The sequence below is a fragment of the Myxocyprinus asiaticus genome, chromosome 2 (assembly GCF_019703515.2).
Source record: "Myxocyprinus asiaticus isolate MX2 ecotype Aquarium Trade chromosome 2, UBuf_Myxa_2, whole genome shotgun sequence".
Lineage (NCBI taxonomy): Eukaryota > Metazoa > Chordata > Actinopteri > Cypriniformes > Catostomidae > Myxocyprinus > Myxocyprinus asiaticus.
In genome coordinates, this window is record NC_059345.1 from 5,715,572 (window position 1) to 5,738,832 (window position 23,261).

Here is a 23,261-nt window from a genome sequence, read left to right on the forward strand (position 1 = left end):
CTCTCCAAGCCTTGAATAAATGTGCATTTATTGACATTCCAAGGGTGTGTTTGGAATAGCATACTACCATACTACTCTTACTATTTTACCTAATCTATGTACTGCAGAAATAGTAATAGTAATTGTAAAAGAGTTATATGGTAGTTTGCTACTCCGAACATAGCTTAGGAATGTTCTATTGTGGTGAAATGTCTTTGATGGTAAAAAAAAAATTAAAAAAATAAAAAATGCACTCCAAAGTAATTTTTCACTGTCTTTTTTAATTACACAGATACGTATCTCAACACAGACATTAACCTGATTTAGAATCTTTACAGCGTCACGTCCAACAAAGCGCACAGTAAGAGAGGGTGAGGGAGATTGCAAAAGAGGGGAGAATAGCATGCAAGACATAATTAAACTTCTCCTGACACAGTTCACGTCATCTAGAGAATGATAACAGGACCTTGAAAGAGAAAGCAGAAAAACATTTTTCTTCATCACATCAACCTGTCCTGCAGAAACAATGCCTTTTCCTGTAATGAATGATGTATTGCACAATACAGTACGTAACGTTTGCCTAAATGTATCAAACCAAGTCTTTGTTTGTGGACTGAAATATCTGAAATATGCCGTTTATCGTGCATGGAGGTTCAATGCATGGCCCAATGAGCCTTGTGTGCCCACTGATAAAAGGTCCCTCTAATGAGTCTGAATTTTTGCTTTACACTTATGCTATAGCTATATATGCTATAGTCATAAAAAATAAAGAAAATAAAAACATTATTGAGAAAAAAGTCATCATGCGCAGGGATATTTTATGAACACCCCCTGCTAAAAGAAACTCTCAGCCTGACCAGCTTACAAGTGCCCAAAACCCCCTAAAACCATCAAACTAGACCAGACTGAGCTTTATAGGCTGGTTTAAGCTGTCTTTTGTCTTCTCAGCAGGACCTTTGAGATGTTAATGGGTTAAGCTACAACATACATGTTACTTCAATTGCGTGTTTGCTGAATGGAAGTAGTTTCTCTCTCTCTCTCTCTCTCTCTCTCTTTGTGTTGATTATTGAACGGAGACATTAGCCAACATGAGTCCGCTGACAAAGCCAAAAGTTGACAGAATCCAGACATCCAAAGATAAGCTTAGATAATGAAGGCTAAATTATTAAAGCAAATAATTACAGTACACAGTGGAAGATGCATTCGCACGTTCTCGTTTTTGGTTCGATTTTGGTTAGAAGCAGAATGGCCGAAAAAATTGCAAACCTTGCTGAAATAAACATCTTAAACAAGCTTAAGCTGGATTGCTGGTCTTAGCTGGTTTAAGACTAAGGCTGGTTTAAGGTGTTTTTATTTTATCAGCAGGGAATACACAGACATTTGATGTCAACATAAAGGACTAGCTGACATGCAAAGCTCAAAATGGTACGAGGAGTTTATGGATGTTAATTTGCTATAGCTTTGCCAAGGGTGTTGTATTAAAGCTCTGGAGTTTCAAGTAATTTCTCTAGCAAAATTATGAATAGAAAGTATCTCTTTTTCCTAATCACTCACTCATACACTCATCCACTCTCACAATGAAATCTTTGAGCAAGGCTGGCTTAAATGTTAGAAGATTTGTAATAGTATCTGATGCTTTGGATTTACAGGAACAAGCACTCTTCTGGTTTAAAATAACACTACAAATCTCTTCCCGATGTATTTGCTGTTGTCTTGTGCTTTGAATGTTGTTATTTTGTACGCTTTGGTTTATGGCCATAGTCGGCTATCTGCTTCTCAGGCGACATGTCCAAACTGTTCCAACAAATGTTTCTATGAATGTACAGTTATGCTTTGGTTTGAATATTTGGTTTGGATATTTATTGAGATATGCTTTTACACTGAAAAAACTCTACAACATACTCTGCACAAGTACATGAATGCTTCTAGCTAAGCAAACTCACTTTCATGAACTGTTGGGCTTGAAAAGATGCAATTGTCTATGCATATACGCGGACGTTAATAGCTAAACAAGATTTATTTCATATATCGTTGTGTTCCAAAAGATGCAACATACTCTCCGCAAGGATGTGAATGCTTCTAGCTGCGCAAGCTTGATTTTATGCGTTGTTGTGTTCCAAAAAACACATCATTCTCCGGGTAAATAAGAGCTTCTAGCTGCGCAAGCTAAATTGCATGCATTGCTGTGTTCCAAAAGACGAAACAACTTAATGCAAGTACGTTAACACTTCTAGCTATGCGAGATTGATTTCATGTGTTACTGCATTGGAAAAGACGCAACATACTAGAGGTTGACCGATATATCGGTTTTACCAATTAAGCGGTGCCGACAGCTGCTTTTTGGAGCTATTGGTTATCTGCAAAAATCTATGCCGATAGTTTTTCCATCATTTCTTCAATCATTATTACAAAATAAGAGTCCCCGTTGTGTTTCAGGCTTGTTTATACTTAAAAGTCCCATGTTATGCATCAAATCATCATTTTTTTCTTGTTATTATTGGGATTTTGGTTGAACAAAAAACTGCATCTGGGATTTTATTCATTTCGGACTCTCTGTCTTTGCCCGCCATAATAAATAAAGAATAATTTTTTGACATTCTATGTATAGATTTTAAGATCAGTTATCAGCCACTCCCACCACCTTAATTATCGGCATCGGTAAAATCCACTGTTAGTTGACCTCTACAACATACTCCATGCAAATACAGGAGCGATTCTAGCTACACAAGCTCGATTTCATGTGTTATTGCTTTACAAAGGAAGAAAATCATAATACTCATTGTTGCCACAAGGGGGCGCTATAGCAGGCATTAGTGTAAACTGATGTCTTCTATGATCACTTTTCTCTTTCAGGCCAACTTCTGTCATAGCGGAGCAACAGGTTGATGCTAATCTTGCTAAATGAGTTAGTTAAAGTTAGCTAAGCAGTTTACATGTTTATAGCTAGCTGGTTTAAAATGACAAACATTTGAGGTAACTCTATCGCCCCCTTGTTACTAAGATCTGTTAGTGCCATAGTAACGCAATAATGCATGCTAATTACGTAAAATGGGACTGCGCACTTGGCTAAGCATTCACATCTAAATTTGCGCACTTGTGTAGAGTATGTTTCTGGTATGACTTTTTTTGTGACTACCCAAGAAAGAATAAAAGGGCTTTGTTGGTACAACTCAGTCAAATGTAACATACTTGAATGAGAGACAATAGGCATGAAAACGTGGGTAAAACAACCTACACATTGTTATGCATGTGTTTAGCTCGAGCAGGATGAAAGTTTGGATTTGCATGTCTGCTAGCAATATCCTTATCTAAGCTTATCAGATTCTCTTGGATTAGTTTACGGGAGGTAGCTAGTTGGGAAAGAAGATGGTTAGATAAAAATTCTTTACAAAATAGAGGGAGAGAGAGTGAGATATACATTCTTTATCAGACATCTGATGTTTTAGTAAGAAATCCAATAAGAAAATTGATTATTCGCATATGTGATAAGTTAAACCATCAGTGCACATCACTAAATTAGCATTAAACGGCTAAAGAAATAGCAAAATACAAGAAGCAAATAACATGCCTTTCAAGTTTGGTCCATATCAGAAGTACGCCTTGTGGATAGCAAATATGCAAAATCTCAGATTCAAATTGAAATTAGCAAGCAGAAATTCGTGACTGACCAAAACAAAGGCTGTAAACAGGGCTGCACGTGTAAGCTGGCAGCAAAACTCACTAGATTTTTACTCTGAAGGATTAATGCAGTTGCCTTTACGAACAACCCTTAACAAACATAAGCGATGTAATCAACAGATCTTGCCAAGTGAACACTGTCACAGTAGCATATTTGTCACTAGCACTTTCGTAGCTAGCTACTGCATGTACACATGTGACACAGCCACTTGGGCTGAATGAGATGGACTATGCCGGAAAAAACAAAACAAAAACAAATCTTAATCTGTTTTATCGGTATTGGTATTTTTGCCTTGTTTTCCTGTAAAAATCAAAATTTACCCGAGAAGCAAAATTGTGTTAAATAAAACTTGTTTTCAGAGAATATTTCTAAAATATATTACAGAAAATATAATAGAATAAATAAAAAATTGTATTACCCATTTGCAAATTGATAATAAACAAGTAAGATATATTCTCTAAGAACAAGTCTTAACATCTTGCACAATTTTGTTTTCTCAAATAAATGTATTTTCTTTAAGGATGTTTTTACTGGAAATCAAGATAATACCGATTATGAATTTTTTTATTTTTATTTTTTATTTATTTAAATTTTTTTGCAGTGTGCTGTAGAGTAGGTCGACAAATCAATGAGTTAGATTCTGGCATCAAACTCTTAGACCAAGGATAATCTACTGTTTGATTTTGTGATTGTATGTGCATGCATGTGTATGTATGTGTGCAAATTACACGTTGGACCACTGCAGAGACACTTTGGCCCAAAGGATGGCAACACAGATTCTAGCAACTTCCCTTCCTGAATTCCAGTATTGGAACTTCTCAACAGGGATGAGCTAGGTCAGTCTATTGTGGTTGGCGCTCTTTTCGACACGCTTATGGCTACAAATTTTATCACTCAATGCTTCCATCAGCTCATCTGTTTATCTAGATCCCAAACATTCTGCAGGCTTCGTAAAATTATCAGCATCGTAACAATTGCTTTGCTTCAGACAGAACAGATTAAATGGAGAGAAATCAGAGTCTAGACATTATACTTTAAAGGTTTCTGTTATTTGGCAAACTCATTTTTGGACCTCAATATTTTAAATACTATGTACATTCACATTAATTTACTGTGGTAATTTAAGATATATTTATATGTATATTTATATTATAAGGTACCCTAAGGGCCGTTTCTGAGGTTTCATTCAGTAGCTGAATTCTCTTTTTCATATTGCACCTCTGTTCTCTCACTGTCTTACAATGCGAGTGATATAAAATATTCTACATGAGGATTCTCATAATCAATATGGATACAACAAATCGAACAATAGGTACAACACGGTTTCTCTCACTTAGAGTGTCTTTTTCTGTCCAATGTTCGGATGAAACATAAAAGAAGACAAAGAAGAGTAGCATTTCTCGTTCACTCACAAGCAGATTTTGAAGACAAAGACATCCAGAAACATAAAGTAATATCTACAAGCAACATTTGATCCCTTCATGGATATCTGCTCAAAGGTTCTTGGGAGCTGGGGAGGACACAAAAGGGATGGACATATAGAAGATGGGGGAGGTAGACAGAGCAAGAGACAAGAGAATCAAGTCCACGGCAGTCTCGCAAGACTCTACAGTCTGTTTGTCATGCTTTGGAAAACGAGCGAGACTAAAATCGTACAACAAAAAGACAAGTCTCGGCATTCTGAGAGCATTAGGAAAACCAAATAAAAAGTTCCCAAAGAAAAAGCCAGTTCTTAGTGTACAATCCAATGAGGTTTTTGGCAGTTCCGTTGCCATTCGTCTTTCAGATCTTGGAGGCCAATCTCATCGTTAAACAACGTTTAACTCATCCTCGCCTCTTTCGTTTTCATGTCGTTTCTCTTTGCGCAAACGGCCGACGTGCTTTAAACATCTGAGCGGTTTTCCTCCCATCCCGTAGTGATGGGTCAGGGCAGCATGGTGTGCACAGTGAAAGTTTGAGTGTCTGGTCACCATGCGACGTCACCACAGCCTGTGGAAGTCTAGGCTGGCTTTACTGCTACGGAGGTGAAGTCGTTTGCGTTTGGTTACAAGATGAGTGCTTCTTCGTAACTTTGGCAGTGTAATAAAAAGGTTTGGATCATGTTTATTCACTTAAAATTCATTTGGGTTCACGTCAGTACAGAGAGGTGAGTCTGGTGTAGATTTTCTTGGCTCGCTAGCAAGGTAGTTAACAGGTTTCATTATTATTATTAGTAGTAGAATCATCATTATTATTTCTAGTGAATTTTTGGACTTTTCTTTTGTAGTAATTAAAGCCAAAACAATGAAATGCGATGTGTTGCGAGGAAGTAGCTCTGTGGTGGAAGAGTTTCTACAGAAGCCACTGGTGTCCAACCCACTATATTCAGTTCTTGCACCTTAAAAAGTGTTTGAAACATAGTGCCGCCCAATACCCACAGAGCACACCTCACTTAAAGGGTGTAGGTTATGGAGGCCATGCCTAAAACTGTCAGTGCTTTATGCGTTATTAAAACGTAACATGTTTCAATGGCTGTATTGGTGGCATTCAGTAGAATTGACCTAGTGTTTAATAACCAAGCACAGGACACCCTTCACTTATTGTGAGCATTGACTCATGAAGGTTTTTTGGAGAACACAAGAGCTTAAAGTAGCTAAGAAAGCCAAGTTGTTACAGTCCAAGAGGACGGGTATATATGGTGGCGGTTCCTCAGCTTGTTTTGGATGAAGGATGCTGTAGCAGCAGTAGTCGTGGCTGGGTGGGGCTCAATGTTTGGAGGTTCTTCTGTCAACGGGATGAGGAATCCATCAGGGCGGGTGTGGCTGGAGTGGTTGAGCGGGACACGCTGCTGGAGCTCGCTTCCTTGGGACTTCCGCCACTGCTGGACTGCCCGACCAGGGAGAGGGGTACTGGGAGAGTGCTCTCAGAGTGCATGGGGGGCGCGCTGGATGAGGAGCTGGAGATGGTAGACGGTGTCCCGAGTGGTACGCTGCTGTTCCCAGGCAGACCCTGCAGGCCCTGGCCACATACGTGATGGTGCTTTTCCCAGTCCTTGTGCTGGCAGAAGGAGCCGCAGTAGCGTGCTGTGTTGCAGCCGCTGCACGTCTCACTGGCCTTGCGACCGCAGTTCCAGCAGCTCTGCAGGAGGGACACGGCAAAGGACTGTGTTATGATAGTTGCACCAATAAATGACAATAACTAACATCCTACAGAGTTTTGGATTTCTTGACACAGTCGCCTTTAGCTTGCTCTGTGGGGGCCTAAAGTTAGTAAATACTTTAAATAATTTAAAAGACAAACGATTTAGAGGTAGACCGATATTTTGGTTTTACCAATTAATAGTGCTGATAATTGATTTTTGGAACTATGGCAAAAAAACTATGCCAATAGTTGCCGATAGTTTTCTTTATTCCTCCGTGTTCCTCTGAAAATTATGTTTTTTAAATTGAAGCGAGGGCATGCAATTAAAAATACGACTATATAGAAATGTCCCTCGTCAGCACATACATTGTGTCTCCAACTTCATATAATGTGAATAATAATAATATATTTGCTATAAAAAGCTTAATTTGGTAAATAGGAAATATAGAGCATTGTAACAAAGCCAAGTATATATCATTTCAAAAATCTTTAGTCCCTGGTGTGTTTTAGGCTTGTTTAGTGTTAAAAATCCCATGTTATGCACCCAAATCTTCTGATTGTCTGATTATTACTGGGGTTTTGGTTGAAAAATAAACTACATCTGGGATTTTATTCATTTTGGACTCTGACCTCTATGTCTGTGCCGACTAAGGTATTGGTCGACCTCTAAAATTATTTTAAGGCATTATTTTTTTAATTATATTTTTCAATGAAACTGCTCAATGAGGACTCTACAACATTTAAAACATTACAGCATAATTTTCTGTAATGCTGCTTTGAAACGATGTGTATTGTGAAAAGTACTACACAAATAAAAATGACTTGACTTGAATAAATGTCAATATTTCTTGCATGATAAAACAATGTATTTTCTATTGACAGACTAATTGGTCAGGCCAGTTAATTGGCAATTTTGAATTGTCAATTGACAGTGCACATATTCCATTTTGAAATATTTGAATTTGAATGAATTTTAAATACTTTAGACAACAGAAAACGGCTTACAGAGAAATTGAGTATACTAAGTATATTTGTTTATGGATATGTTCGGAATTGCATACTACCATACTACTTGTACTATTTCTGCAGTATGCAGAATGTATACTGTGCACAGTTTCTGGATTTCATCCTATATTTGCAATGATGTGCAGTATACAACAGAGTACACTGCGCAGGAATACTATACAATGCAACACTAAAACTTGATCTTTCATTTCTAGAGTTATGATTCATGAATGAACCGCAATATTTAACATTTTCTTGACTCAATATTTGATCGGACTGCCAAAAATGATTGCATTTATGAACAATTTTTAAAGCGAAGTAACCCTATTAATTTCAGAGATGCTGACTGAACTCTTACAGAATTAAACATGAAATGTAGTGAGGTCAAATATGTAGCAAACTACTGTTAGAAGTATTTATGGTTGCATACTGCATACTGTTTCGCATACTGTTTTTAAATGGTTTTATATGGTAGGCAGTATATGGTATATCAGTGTATATCAGAAATGGCCTTTTTTACTAAAGGGCAATATTTGTCCCATGGAATTTTCAGGGGCTTTTTTTTAACCTTTATGTGAGCATATTATTTAATAATGTAACATGCAGCATGTCTGCTATTTATATAAAAAATATTTTAATATTTGAATCAATAAATTGAAATGGCAGTGTCTACACTCATAATGACTATAGATGGACCTAGAATAAATTATCATCAATTATTCCAAATGTCAGACATTCTTCGCCCCCACAGTTTCAATATCTGGGGCATTTTTGCCATTTTTTGGTAGCATTTGGTTAAATCTGGTTAATTTCTAACCCTGCAGTATATACTGCACAGTATGTAGAAAGCAGTCCGCTTATATTCTAATCTGTACTCGTGTGCATTGTACATACTTCACTAGAGTCCTCCTGCTGGTTGATGACGGTCAGTGCGTCTTCAGAGGCCTGTCGCTTCGCTTCGGCCAGTGCTCGTTCCATCTTCGTGCGCTCAGCGGAGATCATCTCATGAGCTTTCCTCTCGGCATCAGACACAGCCTTCTGCAGCTCAGACATGGCCTGCCTTTTCACCTCATTCACGGCCTCCTCTAAAATGAGAAGAAAGACATGAGCCCCTTTAGATCACTGCCGATTCTCTCCACATCATTTTTTGAGACGCTCAAAGCTGTCAGGGTGTTTCGTCTCTCCACACAGATATACATCATCCAACATTTAGAAAATTCTTTGAGAAAAATAAGACATTAATAATTGATCCAAACTAATGTGGTTACAATTATTTACAGTGTTAATGGCAGTAGCTTGTATTTTTGTTCACAAGTCTGCTAATTTACCTACATTTACATTTATGCATTTGGCAGATGCTTTTATCCAAAGCAACTTACAGTGCCCTTATTACAGGGACAATCCCCCTGGAGCAACCTGGAGTTAAGTGCCTTGCTCAAGGACACAATGGTGGTGGCTGTGGGGATTGAACCAACAACCTTCAGTGCTTTAGTCCACTACGCCGCCACCACCACTCCACCTAACAAAATACGATTTGATATTTTGTGAAGAAAAAATGAAGCCACAGAGATAAGTATGGCTTCATTAATATCTTTTAATGTCTTTATAAATATCTCAGGAATGAGATTGAAAAGAGAGCGAATTGAGACTTTTGCCTAAGTCTCCTGCTTCTCAGATGTTTCTCCTGAGAAAAAGACCCAGATAATCTCAAATGTGTTTCTGCTACAGTTTCAGAAGAGATCTTCACAATGTCTCAAACTGGCTCAGATTTACTGAGATACCAAAGACTGCAATCAAAAGTCAAAGATCTCAATATTTCTCATCACATTCTTCTTATCAGAGCTACTGTATGCACATTTATTTTATCGCCAACTTTTATTTCTCTTAAGCGATTTTAAGAGAAACATCTGAGATGAAATTGACGCAAAACCGAGATCAAAACTGAGGACAGTGTTTCAGAATTGTTTTTCAATGTATACATGTGCTAGAGGGACGTGGCATTGTAGCTGTTTTTTTCAGCGTTTCATGTGCCGTGATTTTAAGTAAAAAAAAAAGTCAACTTTTAAAAATGTGTCTTGAGACACATGCGTTCTGTTCCATTTGTAGTGCCGCATCTTGCTGTTTTTTCAGCGTTTCAAGTGCCACGTTTTTTAGATGCCGTGTCAAGTAAAAAAAAAAAATCAACTTTTAAAAGCACGCCTTGAGACACCTGTGTTCTGTTCAGTTTGTTGCACCGCATCTCAGTTCTTTTTTAACGTTTTTCAGCATTTCCAGTGTCGCGATTTTAAGAACTGAAGATTTTAACTGCAGCTCGAGACAACTGTGATCCATTCATTGCATAGCATCTTGTTGTTTTTTCAAAGTCTTGAGTGCTGCGTTTTTAAAACTCCATGTCAAGTTAAAAAAAACTTTAAAAATGTCTTGATAGACCTGCTTTCCTTTCCATTTGTTGCAATGCGTCTCGTGGTTTTTTCAGCATTTCAAGTGTCACGTTTTTTAGACGGCATGTCAAGTTAAACGAACGTCAGCTTTTAAAACTGCATCTTCAGACACTCGTGCTTTGGTCCATTTGTTGCAACGCATCTCGCTGTTTATTCAGTATATCGAGTGCCTCGTTTTTTAAACACCGTGTCAAGTTAAAAGATTGTTGCTTTTACAAATGTATCTTGAGACACTTGCGTTCTGTTCCAGTTGCCGTGCTGCCTCTCACATTTTTTCAGCATTTCAAGTGCCACGTTTTTTTAGATGGCATGTCAAGATTAAACGAACGTCAGCTTTTAAAACTACATCTTCAGACACTCGTGCTTTGGTCCATTTGTTGCAACGCATCTCGCTGTTTTTTCAGTGTTCTGAGTGCCACGTTTTTTAGACGTCGTGTCAAGTTTAAAGATCATTACTTTTATAATGCATCTTTAGACACTTGCGTTCTGTTCCATTTGCCACGCCACATCTCAGTTTTTTCAGCGTTTCAAGTGCCACGTTTTTAGACGGCATGTCAAATAAAAAAAACGTCAACTTTTGACAAGGCAGCTTCCTATGAAGGCAGTAGACAGCAAGGAGGCTCACTAGATTTTGAGACAGAACCCGTTTTGTAGAAGAATTTAGAATCAGTCACAAGCTCTTTGAAAGAAAGTCTTTAGCTGCAGGGGGTCACATACACGCACACACATTCTGATTGCACATTTTTCAAATGACTTGCCTCTTCACACTTTGCCCCATAGTGTGTTTACTCTAGACAGTTGGTTGTGAGCCGCCTGGTCATAAATATCTGTCATAACACCCCCTCCATTCAATTCTCCATAGAGTTCTGCCTCAGGCTACTGACTGACTGCGAGTGTGTGTGTTTTCAAATCTACATCACTACTGTCTCAGCTGGAAAGCTAGTTAGTATTCAGTTTGTTCTCTCTGCACCTCCTACACACATCGCCTCATTTTTTCATCCTGTCTTTGCTTTCATTCTTCACGTCTTCCCTTTTTTCATCTTTTTGGTGCTCGCCTTTTTTCTCAGTAACACTAGTCTGCCTAAACAGACTCAGAGCATGCACCACTAAAATGAGTTTGCAAATGTAATTAATTTTTATCAAGGAGAGTCGGGAGCATATGCTAAAGCAATTGGCACGTAATGGGACACACGGGGCCGCAATATTAACGTTTTAATTCCACTAATATCTGGCAGATTTTAACGTTTCTGCTTTCTGTCATTCTCTTGTGTTTTACGGATCAGTCTTTTTAAAGAAGGTTTAAGGCCGCACCACAGCAACGAGTGACAGCAGGTGAAATTCAGCAATGCATGGGTATGGAAAATGTCTCAATTGTTTCTCCTAACGCCAATAACATAAAATGGAAAGCAAATTGAGACTTTACTCAAGTAGCTTGTTTCTCAGAGAAAATGACTACCTAGTAATCTAACGTGTCTCTCAACAATGTCTACAATTGTTTATATTTTATGGAGAAATATCTGAGACAATGTTGATGCTTAAATGAAACATAACTGAAACATAAAGTCTCCAGAGATATGAAAGAGCAACCTCTGAGCAATAACCCATACTGTAGGTAAGAAATCTCAATTGTTACTCCTAGACAGCAATGACTGAAATGGAGATTTTTCTCAGAGAAAAAGACCGCTGTAATCTAACATTTTACTTAAAGAGTTTCAGAAGTGTGTTCAACTAGATCTACAAGTGTTTATATTTTTTAGGTATTTTGGGAAAAGACCTAAGACAAAGTTGATACTTAAATAAAACACCAGAAACATTAAGTCTCCTAAGCTATGAAAGAGCAACCTCCAAGCTATAAAAATTTTCTTTGGGAAGAGGGTTCAAGATGAGGAAATTTGCTAATTTCTTCAATATCTCAATAGTTTCTCCAGCAATGAGATTAAATGGAGAGAAAATTGAGACTTTTACTCAAGTCGCTTGTTTCTCAGATCTTTTGTCTGACAAAAAAAAAAAGAAAAAATCCCTAGAAATCTAATATGTCTTTTATAGAGATTTTATTTTTAAGGGATCTCAACAATGTCTCAAATTCTGCTCAGATTTGCCAAGATACCAAATTCTGCAATCAAAAGTCTCAATATGAACTCATACATTTCTCATAAAATTCTTTCAAAACTGAATTATCTAAAGCGAACTATGGCATTTACAATTTTATAGCTCTTATTTAACTTTTTATTCCAACAATTGTCTGATTTGTGTCCATTTTTATGTCTCCTAATTGTAGGAGAAACATCTGAGACAAAGTTGAAACTTAAATAAAACATGACAGAAACATTTAGTCTCCTGAGCTATGAAAGAGCAACCATCGAGCAATGAAATGTTTCTTTGGGCAGAGGGCTGAAGGTAAGAAAATTAACACATTTCTTCACAATCTACATGTTTTTTCTCCAGCAATGAGATTAAATGGAGAGCAAATTGAGATTTTTACTCAAGTCGCTTGTTTCTGAGATCTTTCTCCTGACAAAAAGGTTCTGGTATTCTCACATTTGTCTCTTCAAGAGTTTTAGAAGAGAGCTCAATAGTGTCTACATTGTTTATATTTTTAAGGTATTTTAGGAGAAACATCTGAGACAAAGTTGATACTTAAATAAAACATAACTGAAACATTAAGTCTCCTGAGCTATGAAAGAGCAACCTCAGGGCAACAACACTTCTTCTGGGCAAAGGCCCATAGGTAATAAAAAAACTATTTTCTTCAAAATTGTTTTCCTAGATAGCAATGAGATTAAATGGAGAATAAATTGAGATTTTACTCAAGTCGCTTTTTTCTCCGAATATTATTGAGATAAAGGCTCTGGTAATCTCACATACTGTATGTCTCTTCAAGAGTTTCAGAAGAGAGCTCAACAATGTCTAAATTATTTATATGTTTAAGGTATTTTACGAGAAACATCTGAGACAAACGTAATACTTAAATGAAAGGGTTGAAGGTAAGAAAATGTGCAAATTTCTTCAAAATCTCAATAGTTTCTCAGCAATGAGATTAAATGGAGAGCAAATTGAGACTTTTACTCAAATCGCTTGTTTCACAGATCTTTCTCCTGACAAAAAAAGCCATAGTAAACTCTATTACATTTATACATTTATGTCTCTTCAAGAGTTTTTTTAAGAGATCTCAATAATGTCTCAAACTATGCTCAGACTTGCCATGATGCCAAACTTTCCAATAAAAATTCTCAATTTGACCTCAAACATTCTCATAAAATTCTTTCAAAACTGAATTATCCAAGGCCAGCTATGGCATTTAAAATTGTATAGCTCTACACTCTTACTGCATGTCAACAATTGTCTAATTTGTGTTCGCATTTATTTCTGCAAATTTTAGGAGAAACATTTGATACAACGTTTATGCTTACAGTAAATGAAACATAACGGTCAACTCCATTAAGTCTCCTAACCTAAGAACGAGCAACATCTAAGCAATAGCATGTAAAAACATCAACTTGATGTGTGATGGTGTAATATGGGTGCAGTTACTCACCCTGCTTGTTTTGCAGTTGCTTTAGTGCTGGTGAGAGCGGGATACTTGTGGTACCTGCATGGAAAACAACTGCAGTTAAAACAGCTTTTTCAAAGTGAAAATGCAGCAATGTTGTGCAGACAACAGCAGCATCCTTCAGTAAAATCAGTAAAGGCATATTGATTTTAATCAGCTGTAATGTTACTGCTGTGGGTCACGGTTAAGTGCCCTTTGACCTCTGACCTTTGGGCATGTGGCATCTCCTGTGCTCTGGTTGACCTCATCAGTATTGTGTATGGCCTACAATCCCCGTTTTTAAGCATCTAGCTACAGTAATAAAACTGTTACATTGGAAAAGATCAATCCAGCCCTCTTCTTTACCCAACCGTTCAGTTTCTCACTGGGCTAGGCCGCATTTATCGGCCCTACCTGTGCTGCTCTGCTGTTGACTGCGGCAGGTTACTGCATTCTCACTGCAGCTTTAACTGCAGCTGTCTTGCATGGCTGTGACAGATGGAGAGCTCTTAAAGGGATAGTTCACCCAAAAATGAAAAATCTGTCACCATTTACTCATTCCAATCCTGTATCCCAGAATTCTCATTTTTGGGATATCTCATTAACTCTAATGACATTCCTGTTTCACTCCTGGCCTTGCATAACTATCGTTATGAGGCCCTGCAGGCCAGTGGGCACATGCTTGTGTGTGTTTTTGTGTTTAGGTGGATGATGGAAGACAACACACTGTCCAGATGCACTTACCCGCCTTCCTCCAGATCTCCTCGGGCAGGTAGCCTGATGGCGGCCGGTGCAGAAAGTCTCTGTGGATTTCTGTAAAAGAGAATTTAAAAGAAAATTGAGTTTACCTGGGTGCGAAGAGGATGGATTATACCCTAAAAATAAGACTATAATAAAACAATGGATCTTAGTCAGAATAGACACCATATTTAATTTGATGTGAATGAAAATGAGACTGTGAGGGCAGCCTGTTCAAAAACTTACAAAAAACATCCTTCCAAAAAATGTCCAATGGACAAAACTCTAGAAAATACTGTATGGGTTGTGAAAATTAGACCTTAGACTTATAACCTTAAAGATGATTATTGTTTTAGATGTTAAAATACTTGCTGCTACCCCATCTAAATATGCAGAGTCAACTATAAAAACGCTTTTTCCACCAGCGGCCAAACGGGTCTGAGTACGGCTTGACTGTCCTCATTGTGATCGCTCCAGATTTTCTCGAAACACAGACAGTCCTCGTCTGTGGGCTAAGAGAGTATCACAAGGCAGTCGCAGTGTGCATGCGTCGAACGCTTTTGTATTCGCTCGCGGTCAGAAGAGCGTACTTTGAAAGGCAACACGGTCGGCCGGGCGCAATCCGATCTGGAACGCACAAAAGTACACCCAGGCCTTAACATTCCAACAGTTTTGGTACGGTTTGATTAAAAACTGTTCCCAGCCCAAATTTCTTTACACGGTTAGCTAACCGTACCGACTTTAACCGTACTCAGGACTGAGAACTGTGCTGGTGGAACGCCTTTAGGGACATGGCGACTTATGATTGGTCACTTTCTAATTCTAATTTCGCAGCACCACAACTGAAAAAGAAAACATAAAGTCCTTTGCACAACAAACGCAATTTCTTGGCGCAATCGACGTTTTGGATCGAAACAATGGATTCCTAACGAGCCATTCTCACCTGGAGCGAACATTCACGGCGAATCACATGGCGACAAATCAAAGCTTTTTTTTTACAGTGAGTGTGTTGATTTTTTAGCCCTGACCAATAATATATAAGCTTATATCACGTGTCAGATGCCGTTCCAGAACCAGAGTAACTGGTGGTGCTAAAGCACAGAAAGCTTTTTTGACCAACAAATATAAACGCTGAAGTAACTCGAGGAATAAATCCTCGATCATTTGCATCAAATGCCTTAAAAACTGAATAAATAAATAAATAAATAAATAAATAAATCTCATATGGCTACTCTTAACATGTAAATGATATTGCTGTATCACTGTCTTGCATCCCCTTTAAAAATGATCTGATCTTATGTGGATTACCTTCATAATTTATTCCATTTTGCTGCGTTGTTTTGCCTTTGCGTTTAATCTTACGTGAGTTTTCTTATATCTTTAATATAATATATATCGCAGCATCTTTGTATCACTTTAATAAACGACTTTACGGATCATAAGTGTTTTTCTTCGCCAAATATTATTAATATTAACACTATTGCTGTAACTTGCAGTGCCTTTGAATACCAAAAACAAAATCGTTTTTGCTGTGCTATATTTAATAGTCGTTAACAGCCTCGTCTGTCGTTAGAAGTATTAAAGTATCTAATAATGGGTCAGATTGAAGATGGGTTTTGTTGGGTGAGATCTGTGTTTTATTGCTTGCACTCTTGGAGCATTTTAATTTTACGTTTAATTAGTAACATGCAGGATTTTTAGCATGTATAAAATAAGTAGGTGTACATGGCAATAAGATACAGTCAAACAGTCATTATGAGTGTGCTTTATGCAATGATTTTAAACAAATGCACTTAACACAAGTATATACAATATGCATGACAGTGGCATATCATTAATATTGTTCCAAATGATAACGTTTTAACCGTATAACAAACGCGTTTTTACACTCGATTCTTTCTAATCACCCCTCATACTGTCTACATGATAATACTGTCAGTCATCTTGTCCAGCAGGCGAACTGAAATAGTTGTGAAGTGCCTTGAAAGTTTTCTTTCTCGTTGAGCAAATCAAAAACACACTCATCATCGCTGCTCCAGCTGGTAGAGAGATGCGATTTGTTTTTTTGATCTGTTCATCAGAGAATCGCTTGCTTTTCTTGTTTGTTTTGCAAACCTGTCAAGAAGTTATTTTTTCTCATCCGTTACAGGTGGAGGGCGGACCAGCTCAAAGGTGTGTTGAGCCACCTACCATACCTGGGTAAAATTGCTTGTCGATTAGCGCCACCTAGTGTAAAGGCGTGAATGTGCTAATGGCAAACAGTCACTTCGCTATTCACCGGAGATTCGCCTCTCATAATCACGTCGCATTTGGTATGAAAAGGCCTTAACGGTATGGCAAAGCACTGTTGAGACAGATGGTTGAAAAGCATCTTAAGTAAGCTATTTGTAGGTTAATTCCCCTTAAAGAGTAACACTGTGGCTCTATAAAATAGCACTCTGTTTGTTTTGTTTGAGCATCCCGACCAGCCCGAAACAGCAACACTGGCTCAATCAGTGGCGTGAGTTTGGGGCTGGACTATCTATTTGTCCTAACAATGGAAGACAGGAGGAGTATTTGGAAAGCCTGTTGGAAAACAGTGATTATATTTAGCTATTTTGTGATAAATTACCCACTTCAGCTTTATGCCTTACAGCCTCGTTTTAATTTGCATCATGCTCTCATCCAATACTTTGACGTTGACACAGATTAGTGTGCAAAAAGACTGCCACGATACATTAGTGACATTAGTAAACAAGACTACCAGTACAAAAAACTCTAGTTTGAAATCATGTCCCCTGAGTTAATTTGGGTGGTGTGTTGGATGATGGTCAACCAATCTATATAACATATAACACCTAAACTGAATTGAAACTGAATTAAACGATGGTTGTGTTCGCAGCTGCTAAGACTGTGTCAGACATGCTGCGTGCCGAGCATTTGCGCCTGCAGCGGTGCATGTACCTAGCGGCAGTGTGTCGCTGCTGTTAGGAGTGTTGGAGGAGGAGGAGTTTTGGTGGGGAGGAAGAGGAGGAGGTCGCTGGGTGGAGCTCCCACCTTTTTTCATATCCTCCACATCGCTATAGCGACGGATCCAGTGGTTCATCTCCTCGCGGTCGGCCTCCTGGCAGCGTCGCAGTACGGTGAGGGAACGCCGCGTCTTCTCTACCATATCCATGATACAGTTCAGCAACTACAGAGAGGAAGAGGGTGTTAAATAGGGGAGACCAGGGCTAGGGAAGTTGTCACAAGGGCAGTATGTCAGTAATAATAAGATTTGGAGTAAAAAGTCCAATTGCGCAAATTTGTGTTTTCTCTAGCCGTGGTTTTGAATGTTGGTTTTTAAACACCTAGTTCAAAACCCTCTGAACAACATGAGGGTGTGTATAGAATAATACCAAATAGTTAGGGCATTTACACTAAAGTGGTCCTCTTTAGTTAAGCAGGCACATACAGTAAATCAGCCAAATCATGTTTCAAATTCAATTTACTGATATTAACAGGTTTGTGTGAGGGTTAGGTTAAGGGTTGTGGTATAGTGAATATCATTACCTCTGTCTCAAAGCATAGAAAGTCTATAATATGTCCTAACAAATATAGTGAAACAAACGTGTGTGTGTGTTTGAACCAGTGGTGCAGTGAGCAGTTGAATGGTTCAGCAGTACAGCAACAATAGCCCTGCAACAGCTGTGCTGCCAGTGAGAGAAGCCAAAACAATTCATCCTTCCCGTATGAACCCTACACTCTCTGTCTCTCTCAATAACATCTCCCCTCATCTCTCTGTGATGCCATCTTTCACTCTGTGCAAGTGTTGTTAGCTGTTTTTATTTCAAATTTGGATGGGATCCAGTGTACGACTGATTCTACAGACTGCAGCCCTCAGTCTCAGCTGTTCACTGTCTTCGGTGGGAACTTCCTCAGTTAAGTTTCTTGCTCCATCTGTGGCCTCTTTATTCAATACGTGTTTGAGTGAGTGTATGTCTGCGGAGGAGGCCATGAAGGTAAAGCTGAGGTAAGCCAAAAGTGTGTTTAAGGCTTTATTGTAATCCTGAAAATAGATTTTATGGAGGCGAGTTTAAAGAGACTGTATACGGTCGGGTGTCCATCAAACTTCTTTCTTTCTTTCTTTCTTTCTTTCTTTCTTTCTTCCCTAACACCAGAAAACCATCGTAGTCTTTTTTCAGGAGTTCTTTCACTTGTTCATTTGTTCGTTTGTTCATTCGTTCGTTCTTTCTATAAATCACCTAACACCAGCAAACCAGCATAGTCTGGCTTAAACTGTTTTTTTTCAGCAGAGAGTTCGTTCATTCATTTGTTCTTTCTTTCTTTCTTTCTTAAATCACCTAACACCAGCAAACCAGCTTACTCTGGCTTAAACAGTTTTTTTCAGCAGGGAGTTTGTTCTTTCGTTTGTTCATTTGTTCATTTATTTGTTCATTTGTTCTCTCGTTAAATCACCTAAAACCAGCAAACCAGCTTAGTCTGGCTTAAACTGTTTTTTCAGCGGGAAGTTTGTTCGTTCATTCATTTCTTTCTTTCTTTCTTTCTATATCTCTTCTTTTTCTTTCTTTCTTTCTTTCTTTCTTTCTTTCTTAAATCACCTAACACCAGCAAACCAGCTTAGTCTGGCTTAAACTGTTTTTTCAGCGGGAAGTTTGTTCATTCATTCATTTCTTTCTTTCTTTCTTTCTTTCTTTCTTTATCTCTTCTTTTTCTTTCTTTCTTTCTTTCTTTCTTAAATCACCTAACACCAGCAAACCAGCTTAGTCTGGCTTAAACAGTTTTTTTCAGCAGGGAGTTTGTTCTTTCGTTTGTTCATTTGTTCATTTATTTGTTCATTTGTTCTCTCGTTAAATCACCTAAAACCAGGAAACCAGCTTAGTCTGGCTTAAACTGTTTTTTCAGCGGGAAGTTTGTTCGTTCATTCATTTCTTTCTTTCTTTCTTTCTTTCTTTCTTTCTTTCTTTATCTCTTCTTTTTCTTTCTTTCTTTCTTTCTTAAATCACCTAACACCAGCAAACCAGCTTAGTCTGACTTAAACTGTTTTTTCAGCAGGAAGTTTGTTTGTTCGTTCATTTTTTACTTTCCTTGTTTATTTCTTTCTCTTCTTTCTTTCTTTCTTTCTTTCTTTCTTTCTTTCTTTCTTTCTAGCTTCAGACCCTGATGAAAAAACAAAAAACAAAAAACAAAAACAGCTCCAGACTGGTCATTTATGGTTATTAGCTGGTCCAAGCTGGTCTTGATGGTTGATCAAGCTGGTTAAGGCTGGTGGACCACCTTGGACCAGCAACAAACCTGCTACCATGTTCCAAAAACCAACTTGACATCATTTCAGCATAGTTAATATCTCGCTTCCTTGTTTATATGAAAGATAATATAAGAACAAGGCATCTTGACACACATACGTTATCAAGGTGCTTCCATTCTTCAGCCCACTCGCGGTCTGTGAGCCGATGATCAATCACTTCCTCTTGACGAGCTCCATGAATGGCTGCAATACAAACATAGCATGACATACACATTGTTGAGTTACTAAGTTACTATGATTGAGCACGTTAACAGACACAATGAGATCCACAATTATTCAGACAGAACCGAATTCTAATTTTAACACAGACTTTCTCACTGACCTGTCTGTCGGTGGCGTTCTCGGATGTCCCTGTGCTCTGCATGTCTGTAGGCATCTCTGTAGTGGTGGGCGAGGGCCATGTCCTCCAGGCGGTAATGCTGTGGGGCGGGAGGGTTGGGATGTGGCAGGCCATTGGGTTGGTGTGTGGGCAGGCCGTTAGGAGGAGGATGGGCAGGCAGACCGCTGCTAGGACTAAAGCGCTGACTGGGGCTCACCGTGCATGGCCGTTTGGCCAGGTGTTCCGGATGCAAGCCGTCCCTGTCGCCGCCACTCTCTTTGGTCCTAATAAAGGGACATAGAGACCCTTTTAGGACACTTTTAAGGGGTGTTCACACCTGATTTTTTGCAACAAAATGACTGACAGAGGCCAAACACGATTTTTCCATCCATTTTGCTATGCAAACAAGTGCACGTCTTTGACTGTTGCGCCACGTCTCTCTATTTTTTCAGTGTCTTGTGTAGAAAGACATCTTATTTTTACCAGCAATACATGTAATTTGTGATCAGTGATGCAGTCCATAAATAAAGTTAGAGTAACCAGCAGTAGATTGCCTACTAGCAAATAACTGTACAGCGACCTCCAGTGATAAAATCGCTGTCAGTGTAAACAGGGCTTTAGGAGGAAATAAGGCCATTGATAGTTTTGCATCTTGGGAGTCTGACCTATCCCACCTCTTTTTCTCTGCCCCTCCACTCATGTGTCCAAATGCTGAGGCCAGCTGTGAGCCATATGTGGACTATAGCCCTCCTATACCAAGAAGTGGAGTTAAATCCCAACCCCTTAATCTTTCCCTTTTTCACTCTCTCTCTGTCTCTCTCCTGAGCTGCTGTGCTGCGAGGGCTGCTCCCTTTGGCAGATGTTCAGTGACACTGGAGTTTTGGAGCCATCTGGCCAGCCTGTGCTTCAGTGTTGATAATAATCTGTTTAGCTGAATGCAGCAGCCAGACATTCAGGGCTAAAGCTCCTCTCCTCTATGCGGGCATGAAACATGTGTGCACTGCAAAACATCATTTTTGTCTTGTTTTTCAGTAAAAAATATCAAAACATCCTTAAAACATGATACACTTCCTTGCAAAATGACATAAAATATTAAGAAATATAACAAAATGTAGTGAGGTTTACACTTAAAACACTTTTCCCTTTAAATTAAGTTTATTATATATATATATATATATATATATATATATATATAAACCTCAATAAATTTAGTTATATGTACTGTATGCTTTAAAATAAACTTGTTTTCCCTTTGAATTAAATTTATTTTTATTTTTACCTTAATGGACAAAATTTTTTATTTTTCTTGTTTTAAGCATAAACCTCAGTAAATTTTGTTATATTTATGTTAAAAAGGAAAGGAAGGAAATTAAACTTGTTTTCCCTTAATTATAATAAAAATTATATTTATTTTTCTTACCCCATTGGCAAATATTTTATCTTGTTTTAAGTGGAGACCTTAGTCATTTTTGTTTACTTTATCTTTAAAACTAGAAAACAAAACTATTTGCTAATGGGGTATGAAAATAAACTTGTTTTCCCTTTGAATAAAATGTATTTGTATTTGTATTTTTTTTTTACCTTATTGGCCTATATATATATATATATATATATATATATATATATATATATATATATATATATATATATATATATATATATATATATATATATATATATATATATATATTTTTTAAGCAGAAACTTCAGTAAATTTTGTTAGATTTATGTTTAAAATAATAATAATAATAAAAAAAATGCTAGTGCAGTAGAAAAATAAACTTAATTTCCCTTTATTTAATAAAAAAGTATATTTATTTTTCTTATCCCATTGGCCAATATGTCTTCTTGTTTTAAGCATAAACCTCACTAAATACATTTTTACTAGATTTCTTTGAAAACAAGACTAATATCATTTTGCTTCCCAAGTTAATGTATTTTGTTTTGAGTATGCTTAGATATTTACATGGAAAACAAGACAAAAATAGTGAGTAAGAAAATTATTGAATGAACAGTGCAACAGGACACTTGGTTCGAACATCTCCCTGCATGTACGACAACCCGTCACGCCCCGCCTCCGCAGCGACCCCAAAAACTTCCAGCCTTTAGCAGTCTTTCTGCTGCTGTGGCCAGATATCCCACAAATCAAAGCAACAGTTGGGGCTCCTGCAGTGATATGGTAAGCCAAGGTCTCGGAGACAGAGGTGTATGGATTGCAGTAAGGGACTGCCCATTCCTTTACCCCCACCCTCTCTCTCTTTCCCTCCCCCCTGATCAGTTCAAGCAAGGGTTCAGCAAGATTACCATCTAGACCATCATGTATAATGCCATACTTTTTTTTATGTAAACACCAATGTAACAACTTTGGATGAAACCGTGTTTTGGATAAAAGAGTGTGGCTAATGCATAAATGTAAAATTGTGCAGTTGGAGCTTCTCAGTTTGTTTCTTGTCCAAAGACAGCTGGCATCACCTGGCACAAACGCCACACACACTTCCACCTTCTCTCCGTCCTCCTCAAAATGTCTTCCTGTGTGGCCTAACCTTTTCACATCCTCCACTCCTTACATTTGTTTATACGTGTGTGTGTTTCAAGCCAGACAGGAAGAAGTATGCCCAGGGCAAGGTTGTGTTGACATTTACTTTAGCTGTCTACATTTTTGCCTGTTGCTTGACTTTGTACATTTTATGACTAGAGGTATTTGTAATGAAAATGGTACACAGATAGACAGGCACACAAGTGGGAGTGTGTATAAGTGTGTGCTTGTACCTGTCCGGGGTACGTCTCTTGCCATGCTCATTGAGTTCCAGCAGGATCTCGGAGGAGTCCAGGGGAGAGCTGGCATTGGCGTCCAGCAGAAGCTGCTCGTGTTGGGCCAGATACTGTGCTGGGGTCTGCTTAGCCATTCGTGCACAGTGAAGCAGCTCCCTTTGTAGGAGGGGTAGATTAGCCTGACAGACAGACAGAAGAAAGAGAGAGTAACAGAATGAAAAAGGTACAAATATCACCAGTATGAATTTCCATACTGGTTTACATTGGTTAGTACTGGTTTGGTACTGGTTGAGCTTGTGGTTTGGCACTGGATTAACATAGCTGGTGAAGCAAGTTTAACAGAATGGCCTTTTTTTGAAGAAGCTGGTTGACGGAGAAAGTCTTGCTGGTTG

General features: G+C 38.2%; 1 protein-coding gene across 1 annotated transcript in view; it reads right to left on the reverse strand.

Moving 5' to 3' along the window:
• Nucleotides 1-240: 240 nt before the first annotated feature.
• Nucleotides 241-23,261, reverse strand: part of LOC127454057 (protein CBFA2T3-like) — a 76,378-nt gene continuing 53,357 nt past the window's right edge. The window contains exons 5-12 of the mRNA XM_051721004.1: nt 22,867-23,048; nt 20,101-20,381; nt 19,876-19,961; nt 17,435-17,663; nt 14,498-14,566; nt 13,760-13,813; nt 8,678-8,868; nt 241-6,775 (exon numbers count right to left, since the gene is read on the reverse strand). Coding sequence (XP_051576964.1) covers nt 6,425-6,775; nt 8,678-8,868; nt 13,760-13,813; nt 14,498-14,566; nt 17,435-17,663; nt 19,876-19,961; nt 20,101-20,381; nt 22,867-23,048 — 1,443 coding nt within the window. The 3' untranslated portion in view covers nt 241-6,424. The remainder of the gene's footprint in view (nt 6,776-8,677; nt 8,869-13,759; nt 13,814-14,497; nt 14,567-17,434; nt 17,664-19,875; nt 19,962-20,100; nt 20,382-22,866; nt 23,049-23,261) is intronic.